Source organism: Dasypus novemcinctus, chromosome 24 (genome assembly GCF_030445035.2).
Source record: "Dasypus novemcinctus isolate mDasNov1 chromosome 24, mDasNov1.1.hap2, whole genome shotgun sequence".
NCBI classification, from domain to species: Eukaryota; Metazoa; Chordata; class Mammalia; order Cingulata; family Dasypodidae; genus Dasypus; species Dasypus novemcinctus.
Window position 1 is genome coordinate 2,775,008 of NC_080696.1, and position 10,229 is coordinate 2,785,236.

A 10,229-nucleotide genomic window follows, 5' to 3' on the forward strand; every position below is an offset into this window, starting at 1 on the left:
GGGAAAGGGAGCCCTCCAGCTGTGCACAGGGCGGGGAGCTGAGCAGAAGCAGGTGCTGCTGTCTCCCCATCAGGAACCCAACAGCTCCCCCACCGCGCCGCCCTCTGTGACCCGGAGCAGCAGCAGCAGCCTCCTTGGCGCCCTTGCCTCCTGAAAGAAAGCTGGGAGCCACCTGTGGAGAGCTGGGTGTCCCCAGGCTCTAGAGAACAGAAACGCTGGCTTCTGGTGTCCACTGGAAGTTTTATTTCTCTGGGGGTTTATCCCAACCAGTCACTTAAAAAACAAGACCAGGGGCAAGGGCTGGGGGCTGCGCCTCCCTACCCCGTGGAGGGGAGGGGGAGGGAGGAGGGAGAGGCGGCTAAAGCGAGACAGCAGCAGCGGTGCCGGGGCCCGGCCGCCCCAGGGCCAGCGCCCTCCTCTCCCGGCCCTGGCCGGGCCGATGGCTTTGGGTGGGGGTGGGTAGCACCCACGCAGGCTTCCCCCACCCCTTCCCCCCTCAGGTAGCCTCCTTGGGGGCTCAACCCATTTCTTCCAGCAGGAGACTGAGGCACACGGAGAGGAGGAAGTGGGAGAGGGGCACGCGGGAAAGGCAGGGCGGTGACACTGAAGGCAGAGCTGAGAGGCGTGGGCAGCACCCCACGCCCACCCCGGGAGGGGCGAGGAAGCCACGCAGCGCGCGGGGAGACGGGGTGGGGCCCGAGGCCGCAGCCGGTGGCCTCAGTCGAAGCCGTGCCAGTCGCTGTGCTCCGAGTCGTACTCCAGCTCGGCGCCCACGCTCTTGACCCCGTCCAGCAGCATGGGCGTGCCGTGGTGCCGGTCTGCAAGGCGGGGGGTCAGTGCGCGTGGGCCCGGCCCACCCGGCACCGCTTGGAACCCGGGGCGGGGCGAGGACCCCTTCTGCGGACCCGGCTCCTGGGAGGGGGGCGGGAACCCCTCACCCCGGCTGGCGCCTCCCCTCTCCGGGCAGACGCGCGCCCTCACCCATGACGCGCGCCTGCACCGTCACTCGCACGCAGGCGCCCGCGCCGCCCTCGCACGGCAGCAGCAGCTCCTCCTTGAGCACGCCCTCCTTGTGCGCCGAGTACTCGCACTTGACGCTGTAACCTGCCGGGCCGAGCGCGCCGTCAGCACGGGCCCCGCCAGCCAGGGCCCCCGAGAGGGGGGCCCCTGCGCGGAGGCCCACCCAGGGCGGGGCGCGCAGGCCCCGGAAGAAGCCGGCTCCCGGGGGTTCTAGAGCCTCCCGCCTGCCTCGGGCTTCCAGGAGGACTCGCCGCTCCCCCAAAGGCAGGTAGCAGGAGCGGTAGGGACCAGGACAGGGCCCTGGGCAGCTTGAGCGGCTCGGGTGGCAAGAGGCCAAGACTGCGGGGTCTCGCCCAGCCCCTGGCACGAGGGCCAGGTGGTAGGGGCCAGGGACGCGGCCGCACACTGCCAGGCTGACACCCGAGCCCCTGCCGGGTTGCAGAGGAGCCGGCAGGGCCGCCCAGGCTGGTGGTGCTAGGAGCGGCCCCACCCGCCAGGCTCAGCAGGCTTTTCTGCAAGGGGCGGGGGGCGCCTGTCTCCCCACCCCTCCCCGGAGGTAAATGGCACAGGGGGGGACAGGCACAGCCCGTGTCCAGGCCAAGCTGTTCCACTGCAAGTGTACAAGGAGGACCCGTGCCCACCTTCGCCCCCGCCCACCCGGGCCCTGCTGGAAATGGGCGGCCTCTAGCCCCAGAGGGGACGCACCTTCTGGGACGGGGACGACGCTGAGGAGCTTGAGGTGCAGGCTGGGGACAGGCACCTCCCGGACGTCCCTGCTCAGCCTGCGCCCTGGGGGCAGGGTGAAGGTGATCTCGTACCTGTGCAGGATCTTTAGGAAACCAACCTGGAGCAGGAAGAAGGCTCCGTCACCGGCCGGCTCAGGCCACCGCGCTCCTCGGGGAGCCCCCTCCCTCCCTCCTGCCCTCCCCGCCCCCAGCCTGCCAGCCTGGAGCCCTCACCCTGGAGGCCTCACCCACAGCGCGGGCAGCACTCTTCTCAGGGCCCGGCTCCGAGGGGCCCAGGCGCAGCCCAGGAAAGTGGTAGTGCAAGAGCACGGCCAGGGCAGGATCCTCCCTGGACCTCCTGGCCACGGGCCACAAGCAGAGCCAGCCCCCAGTGCCACGACGCAGGCCACCCACCTGCCCCCACCGCTGGTCCTCCAATCACTCATGGGGAGACACAGGGCGAGCAGTGGCATGGGGTGAGGGCCAGGGTGGAACGAGGAAGATGGACACTTGGCCGGCTGTCTGTCCAGGGCTGGCAGGTGCCGGCACTGAACCCGGGCTCCTGCCCACCTGCTCAAGGGCATGCTGGGCCCGCGTCCCTACACAGCCTGGACCAGCTCCGCTGTGCACACGGTGCTTGGCAGCGGGCACCTTCTGGGGGGGAGGCGTCCCTGGAAGCCCTCGTCGTGAGGACGGTCACAAGTGGGAAGTGCTGCGGGGCAGGGTGGCCGGCCGGCCGAGAGGCAGGGGTACACACGGGCTGCACCCCTGCTCCCCGCGTCGGGGACCAGGCTAGCACCGTGCACTCCTGAGCTCACGTGACCCCCCGCCCCCACCGGGGACAGCTCTCAAGAGGCCTCCTGGCTGCACCTGCCAACTGACCTGTGACCCAGCGACACCACCTGCAGGACTTTCCCAGGGAAATACTCCAGAGATGTGCAAGAAACAAATGCTCCTCACTGCTTATTTACGATAGTGAGAAACAAGAGCAATCCCGCCACCCGTGACCCAGATAAGGGCAGGCAGCTGGAGCAGCTCGTGCAGAGCCTTTTACTGACAAAGACAGGAAATAGTGCACACCCGAAGCAGGCAGAAAACGGCAGGGACACAGCGATACCAGCTTTTTGTTTTTAAAGCATATACAGTGTTGTATACGCACTTTTAAAAACTGGAACGACACTCGCCAAAACATTAACCGTGGTTATTTATGGACAGTATGATTGTGGGTCCTTTCACACATCTTTACATTTTTCTCTATCTTCCAAATTTCCTCTATTAGGCATAGACGGATTTTGTAATCAGTGGGGAAAAAGCTATTTTTGAAACTTTTCGGTTCCTTCCCCTTACTGCCTTGGGGAGCTGTCGGCTCTAGGAGAAGTAAGCTTTGAGTGGAACACCAACGGGCCCAGAGCTGGCTCCTTTCCAAGCAGCAGCAAACCCTCCTGGGGTGGCCTCTGTGGGCCAGGCCCACCCCCACACCACGCCACACCTGCTCCACTGTGGGCCTGGAGGCTACTGACCAGTCCAAGGGTCAGGCCATTTCCCCCAACCCATCCCCTTCTGCCCGTGGGGTTCACAGCGTCCCTGCAGTTGGAGGGGCCACTAGGAAAGGCGGGTGCTCCACCGAGCAGAAAGGGGGCGAGCCCAAACCAGCCGGAGAGGCAGACCGGGGCCCAAAGCTGGACCCCATTCCACTGAGGCTTCCCGCTCACCTGCCCCCGTGCGTCATCCCTTGAAGCCATACCACCACCCGCTCTACAGACCAGGCAGGGAGGGGCAAGGACGCACCTGCGAGGCCCGTGAGAGGAGGCCCCGGCAGCGGGCGGCCGGGCAGGGTGCGGGCAGCAAGGCCGAGGAGGGCGGGGCGCGTACCTTCACCAGAAAGCTGCTGTCGCTCTCCTGGGTCACCATGACCACCGAGTCATGCAGCTTCTCGTCAAAGTGCACGTGGCCCTGGGAGCCCTCAGCGTCGTGGCCCGCGGCGAAGCGCAGACTCCGGGCTCTGGGCTTGCTGCCTAGGAAGGACGGCAGGGCTCCAGGCCGCTGCCCACCCCCGGGGCCACCCCCAGACTGCCCTCGGCGTCGCCCAGCACCCACAGGCCGTGCCCACCTCGGCGCTGGGCCACGCCCCCCTGCACCCCAGGCATCCACGGGGCCTGAGGCCCCTCCCCATCTGCCCTGACCCTGCACTCCCACGGGGCCCCAGGGACTGGCGGGCACGGCCCCCCACTCAGTGGGGAGGAGGCTGAAGGCGGCAGGAGGGTCGTCCTCCAGGCCCACCGGCACCAGGCAAGACCGGCTCAGACCAGAGCTGCCACCGCAGCGCGGGCCCCTCTGGAACCTGACCCCAGGCCCACCAGGCGCCCCTGCCCGCCTCGACCGGGGAGCTGCCTGGACAGGGGAGAGGCAGGGCCGGAGGACACAGCCATCCCCCCTAGGAGAGCAGCAGCGGCCTCCACGCTCACGCCGGCCACCAGCCCCGGACCCCTCTCCCAGGGAAGACCCCGCCCGACCGGGCCCTTCCTGCCGCAGCCCAGCTGCACGAGGGCCCGGCCGCCCCGAGCCGCCGTGGGGTGCTGCTGGGGGGGCAGGCAGGGTGGGGCAGCCCCTGCCCACAAGCGTGAGGCCCCGTCCTGTCTGAGCCCCTCCGCCCCAGGCTTCCCAAGGCTCCAGCCCAGGGTGCGCTGGTGGAAGGGCCTGGGCCAGGCCTGGACCCCCGGGGGGCCCAGCAGCCAGCCTGACACCCCCACCCCTCAGATCCTGCCAGGTCGCCCTTGCCCAAGGCTCTCCGCTAGCCCTTGTGGACACTGAATGGAATCCAAACCTCCTCCCTCCATGCTGGCCCCGCCTGTCTCGCCCGGGGCCCACCACCACCCTCAGGCCCCCACCGCAGCAGGCGCAGGGCACACAAGGAGCCGCAGGCCCCACGGTCCCTGCCGGGGCTGGGGTACGTGCACGCCCACCTTCAGACACACACAGGGGCCGACGCGGGCCCCACGCGCAGCCACGCGCCTCCCCCAGGCCGGGACGACACTCACCCTTGTTGGCTGCAGCCATGGACCCCACCCCGCCACAGGCGGGACGAGCAGCTCCTGCCGGGCACTGCCGCTCCAGCTCAGCAGCCTCCCATGCTCCAGGGACACCAGCAGGCGCCTGGGGGGAGGGCAGGGTCAGTGCCACCCATGGCCCATGAGGTGGAGAGCAGAGCCCGCCTCTGAGGAAGGGCCCGGGGCCCTGCCGCCCTCCGCAGGGGCTTCTGCCCCCATCCTCCACCCACGCCCCACAGCCCCAAGAGCCTTACCCCTGCCCGACACCCAGCTGACCCAGGGCCCTGCCACCATGTGCGCCAGCCCAGGACCCCTGCGCCCCAGCCCCCCGGCGGCGGGCAGGGCAGGTGGCCTGGAGCGGGGGACCAGCTCTGGCACCAGTGACTCAGACCGTGCCCTCCTGCAGCCAGGGGCCCTGCTACCAGGTGACGCACCAGCACAGCTGGCTCAGGACAAGTCACCAAGATGCCGGGGGACCGCCTAAGAGGAGCCTGCTCTGGAGCGTTCCCTCCACACTCAGTGGGCCACACAGTGCGGACGCCCGGGGAGGGGTGCGCAGCCGCCTGAGCCCCCCCAGACAGCGGGACCGGCCACCAGGAGGCCTGCCCAGGCTGAGCCAGGAGCACCCGGCGTCAGAAGAACAATGAGACGGACGCCATAAACTCGGAGCGCGCAGTGACTGTAACGACAAAGAGAAAAAGCAAGCGCTCCGCCCTGACCCTCGTTTGTCACCACTGCCGCAGCAGCGCCCTCACTGTTTACTGGGAAAACGCAATCAAAGAGAAATAATTCGGTGTGGCTCGGCCTTTCCCGTAATCGAATCACCCCGGGGGCTGAAGGAAAGCTATTCTCCACAGAATTCTCACTAATGAAAAACAAAGGAAGGACCAGACGCAAAGTCATTCCGTAAACCCCAAAGAAACAAACGGGAGGCAGGAGAACCGGTGGCTGCTGAGCCCGGAGGCAGAGGGCAGATGGGAACGCGGCTCTCCGGCCCAGCGTCCCCACTCGTGACCTGGTGGTCTGTGGGGGAGTAAGAGCCGACAACAACGGCCAGGACCTGACGCCACGGGAACGCGCTCCTCCTGCTCAGCCAGCAGTCCCAGCGGGACAGCCTATGAGGCTGGCGCCTCCCGATGTGATGCACAAAGTCACAGCCCTCACTGACGAAGGATGCGTGCCAGAGGTTCAACCTGCATGGAATCGAGCCTCTGGCTCCAACTTCCTGTTTGCTGGAAATACAGAGGATTGTGGAACAAATTAAACAACTCCATGAGAGAGCAACCAGCCAAACTGAGAAGGCAGGATATTCCACGACAACTGATGTAGTTTTTCTTTTCATTTTCAAACTGAAAGAAGGGAAATAGAAGGGAAGTGGGGAGCTGTCCTCGTTAGGGGGCCAGCAACCTTTGGTCCTGGAACCTGTTTTTTGTACACAAAATCAGGAACCCAGCCACACTCAGTTTTTTTTTAACATATTGTCTACAGCTGCTTTTGTGCTAAAGTCAAACTACGGTGCGTGGTCGTGACAGACCAGATGGCCTGTGAAGCCCCAATATTTACTCTGTGGCCTCTGCAGAGAGCTTGCCAGCCCATGCCGGGCCAACAGACGCTTGAGAAACCCAAAAGGCAGGCTCCTCCCAGGGCGACCGCCTCAACCGCAGGAACAAACGGGAAGGGGGTTCTCATGAGCCACCCACGAGAGAGGGCTCTGAGCCTCTTCACAGGAAGTGGTGCCGGGGCTCGATGCTATCTGACATTAAGGATGGGTTTTGCTAGGAAAATAATGGCATTGTAGTAGATAGACAAGTGTGTCCCTATTTTTCAGGGACAAGGTACTAAAGCACTTAGAGACACATGACCTCGGCCGGCCCAGAGGACGGAGAGGAGCCCGGCTGGCCTCGCGGCCGGGGCCAGGCCACACGGCTGCTCTAGGGCCTGTGGGGCCAGGCAGCCCCCGGCCCTGTAATGCTGGGTCTGTCCCCAGGAAGCTGGTCTTTGGGGAGCGGTCTGGCCCTGCACCCCACCCAGAAGCAGACCACCTGGCGCAGGCGACGTGGCAGGGGTGCCAGGCCTCCTCCTGCCACGCCCGGGGCTGCGCCAGCCCCAGAGCAGCCGTGGAGTGACGGCCCAAGGCGCACAAGAGGCCCTTGCCAGGACACTTCCTCGAGGCCAGGGGAAACGCGACCAGCAGCCGGCGGGTGAAGGCGCCCGGGCACTGCCCCGCAAGCCCTGCCAGGGCCCCGTCCCCCACCCGCACCTCGGCCCGGGCCCCCGTCCCACGAGTGTCTGACCCTCTTCACGGGCTCCCCCCCCCTCGCTTCTGGGACCCCCTGGCCTCGCCTCGCCTCACAAGAGCAGCGCATCCAGTGAAACGCTGGCCGAACGACAACCAACCCAAGGGGCGCCCAGCCTCCACCTCAGCCGGGCCTCCAGGCGGACGTGGCCGCAGCCCGGCCTCGGCCCGCGCTCACTGCCCTCCCGCCCGCCCCGCACCTGTGCCCCCTGGAGACGGGAACCCCACTGCTGGCAGGGAGGCGGCGGCAGGAGGCGCCCGACTGCCTCGGGGCCCAGAGGAGGGGGAGAGCCAGCCTCCCCGGCAGCCAGCGTCCGGCCTCAGCTCCTCCTCAGAAGAGACCACCAGCCTCCCCTGCGCACCGTGTCCAGAGAGCACCAGGCCCCGGCGGCCAAGCCTGGCCCTGCCTCCCACTGCTTCCTGTGCCAGATGCGCCTCCAGCCACCACGGGCGGCAGGGAGGTGGCCAGGAGCAGGGGCTCCAGAGGGGCAAGCACAGGCTGCTCGGCCTTGGGCCAGTCACTCCACCCCTCGTGCCTCAGTTCCTCGTCTGGGGCCCCCTCCTCGCTGGGTCTCGTGACCGCCATCCCTCAAGCTCGCGGCACCACCCTAACTCCCTCTACCCCTGCCGCCCACCTGCTTCCCTCCCCTCCCCCATTCCTAGGCCAGCCGGACCCCAGCCAGGGCTAGAGGACGGCCTGCTGGCACCCTCTGTGCCCACCTCCACAGGACTCCTGGGTGCCACCTGGACTGGCCCCGCCCACCGCCCTGCTCTCAGGTGAGTGTCCTGGGGCCCCCCCAGTGGGCTACTGGCAGACCAAGTGCGGCCCTGGACAGTCACAGGGCGGAGAGGATTGCAAGGCTGGGCAAGGGCCCTGGGGGTTTCTTAGCCTCTTCAGCTGCTCTCAGCGAAAATGGGGTGGAAATCTACCAGCCTGGGCTCCCTCTGATTTCAAGGAGAACGGCTGCTGTGAGGCACCCAACCCAGGGCAGGGCTCAAGCAGACCAGGGGGCCCCTGGCCCAAGCAGCAGGCCCTGGGGCACGCCAAGCCGACACACAGGTGGACACAGGAACGCACCCAGCGCCTGCTCCAGGGCACTGGTCCACGGCTCCAGGCTACAGGGAAAGCCCCAGAGCCCATCCCCTCTCCACACCACCTCTGCCCAGAGGCCGCCACTATACCCCCCGGTGCCCCGGGGCCAGCCCAGCTGCCCTGCCCTCGGCTGCGTGGCTGGCGCAGGCCTGCTCCTCCATCCTTCACTCCCGGTTCTCCTTCCCTGCTCCAAGCAGTTCTAGGCCAGAACTCTCCGACCGCCGGTCCCCACCTTCTCCCCTCCCCGCCCCCTGCCTCAGGTCCATCGCTCAGTCCAGCAGAAGCCCCCTCCAGCCTCCCGTTAAAGCACAAGCCCGTAGAAAGGACACCCACGGAAGCCTCGGAAAGGGCCACACTGACCTGCTGGCTCCCAGAACCCGTCAGAGGACTGGGCCACGGCAAGGCCCATACACCGCGGGCAAGGCCTGGAGAGGCACGGCTGGAGGTCTGGCGGGCACAGCTTCACATCAACTGTCTTGATGTGCCTCAGTTTCCTCTTCCCTGCACTCTGGCCAAGGATGCAAGGATAAGTATATGGATCATCTCTCTCACAGACAACGGGGCACAGGGGAAGTAAAGCGAGGAAGACCCACCACCCCCCACCCTCCTGTCTTCCCCCAGCAGTGGCACCCTCCTCCACTACCACCCCCATATCCCCAGCTAGAGGGGGCATGACCTCCTCGAGACCCCAGACCGCCTGCCCCCCAGGCCCTGCCCAGGACCTGTAATCCAGAGGCCCCAAGAAGCAGAGGCCAGGACGTCCAGGGGATGACAGCTCCCCGCGACCTTCGTGGGTCCCCTGGGGCAGAGAACTGCCCCGCCCCCACCTCCGGGGTCAAGATTCAAGGGGAAAGGCACCCAGAGACCACCCCCCCAGGCCCGCGGAGGCCCTGCTCACTCCCAGAACCTAAACCATCTCCTGTTGCTGGGTACGGGGGCTGCCAAGGCTCCAGAAGCACCGAGCGCCTGGCTGGGGCCTCGGACTCTCCCGCCGCGATCCCCGAGGGTCAGGGGACGGCCAGGGCTGGACCTCCCACGCCGGAGCCTCCCGGCTGCGCGGCGGTGGCCGGGTCCCTCAGGGCTCAGCCTTGGCGCTCCACCCCGCCCCGCCGGGCTCGCGGTCCCCCCGGGGTGCCGAGGCCCGGGAGCCCCCGAGAGGCCGCTCATCCAAGGTCACGCTGCGAGGCGCTGGCCACGGTAGGGGGCGCGCCGGTGACCCCATTACGCCCCCGTCTTCCGCGCCTTACAGGGAAGAGCCCTGCGCCACCGGCTAACGGCCAGCCGCACCCCGGGGCCCACCCCCGGCGCAGGTGCAGGAGCCTCCCGGGCCGCCCCGACAGCGGAGCCTGCGGGCCCAGCCTCGCGTCACCGCGGGGGAGCCCCGGCCCCGACCGCCATCCCGGAGCGCAGCGGTCCCGGCCAGCGGCGCGAGGAGGCGCAGCCTCACCGTGCGTGGAGCCCCGGCTTCCAGGCAGGGACCGCGGCTCAGCGCCGAGCACGCGGAGGCAGCCCCGCGCCGCCGCCGCCCGGGCACGCCCCCGCCGCCGCCCATTGGCTGGCCGAGGGGGTGGGGCGAGGGCCTCTTCCCACCAATGAGTGGGCGCCAGGGAACCGCCAACGGGCGCGGCGCCCCTGGGTCACGTGCAGGGGGCGCCGCCGCCGCGCGACGCCCGGCGAGTTCTCGCGAGGAAGGCGACTGGGCCGCGAGCAGAGGAGCCCCGGCAGGCCCCGCCCCCGCGGACTGCGCCCCGCGCTGGGCCCCTCCCGGGAAGGGGTCGCCCGGGCCCGCCCCGGCGGCGGGGGCGCTGCTCTCTCACTAGGTCGTGCCTCGGTGCCGAGGACCGTCCGTCCTTCCCTCTCCGCCCACCCCTGCGCACCCCGGCCCGGCCCGAGCGGCCTCAGAACAAAGGAGGCACGGGGTGTGGGCGTGGAAGAGCCTGCGCGGGCGCCCCGGGGACCCCGGGTCCCGCTCCGCGTCTCCATGGAGGCGGTCTCCATGGCAGCGGGAGGCGCCGGCTCGGGGCTGGGGAGCCAGGGGTGTGGCCTTC

At 68.2% G+C, this 10,229-nt stretch overlaps 1 protein-coding gene across 3 annotated transcripts; it reads right to left on the bottom strand.

Moving 5' to 3' along the window:
- Window positions 1–220: 220 nt before the first annotated feature.
- Window positions 221–9,720, bottom strand: ADISSP (adipose secreted signaling protein). 3 transcript variants are annotated; one of them, XM_004463798.4, is made up of 7 exons: window positions 9,629–9,720; window positions 8,542–8,689; window positions 4,784–4,898; window positions 3,618–3,760; window positions 1,726–1,864; window positions 982–1,104; window positions 221–818 (listed from the first exon to the last, which is right to left on the bottom strand). In XM_004463798.4, exons 3-7 carry the CDS (start codon window positions 4,800–4,802, stop codon window positions 718–720), a joined length of 525 nt encoding a protein of 174 aa, XP_004463855.2. In that variant the 5' UTR covers window positions 4,803–4,898; window positions 8,542–8,689; window positions 9,629–9,720; the 3' UTR covers window positions 221–717. The 3 variants fall into 3 exon arrangements, with proteins under 3 accessions (XP_004463855.2, XP_071067620.1, XP_058143485.1); XM_071211519.1 differs by lacking the exons at window positions 8,542–8,689; window positions 9,629–9,720 and adding an exon at window positions 5,853–5,970 and having other exon boundaries at window positions 580–818; XM_058287502.2 differs by lacking the exons at window positions 8,542–8,689; window positions 9,629–9,720 and adding an exon at window positions 5,227–5,359 and having other exon boundaries at window positions 580–818.
- Between the last annotated feature and the right edge of the window lie 509 nt (window positions 9,721–10,229).

Excerpts from the sequence above, each read along its gene's own strand:
- ADISSP (XM_004463798.4), bottom strand. Across the intron at positions 1,865-3,617 it reads ACAGCAGCTTTCTGGTGAAG|GTTGGTTTCCTAAAGATCCT; the intron begins GTACGCGCCCCG and ends TTCCTGCTCCAG. Across the intron at positions 819-981 it reads GGTGCAGGCGCGCGTCATGG|ACCGGCACCACGGCACGCCC; the intron begins GTGAGGGCGCGC and ends CCCGCCTTGCAG.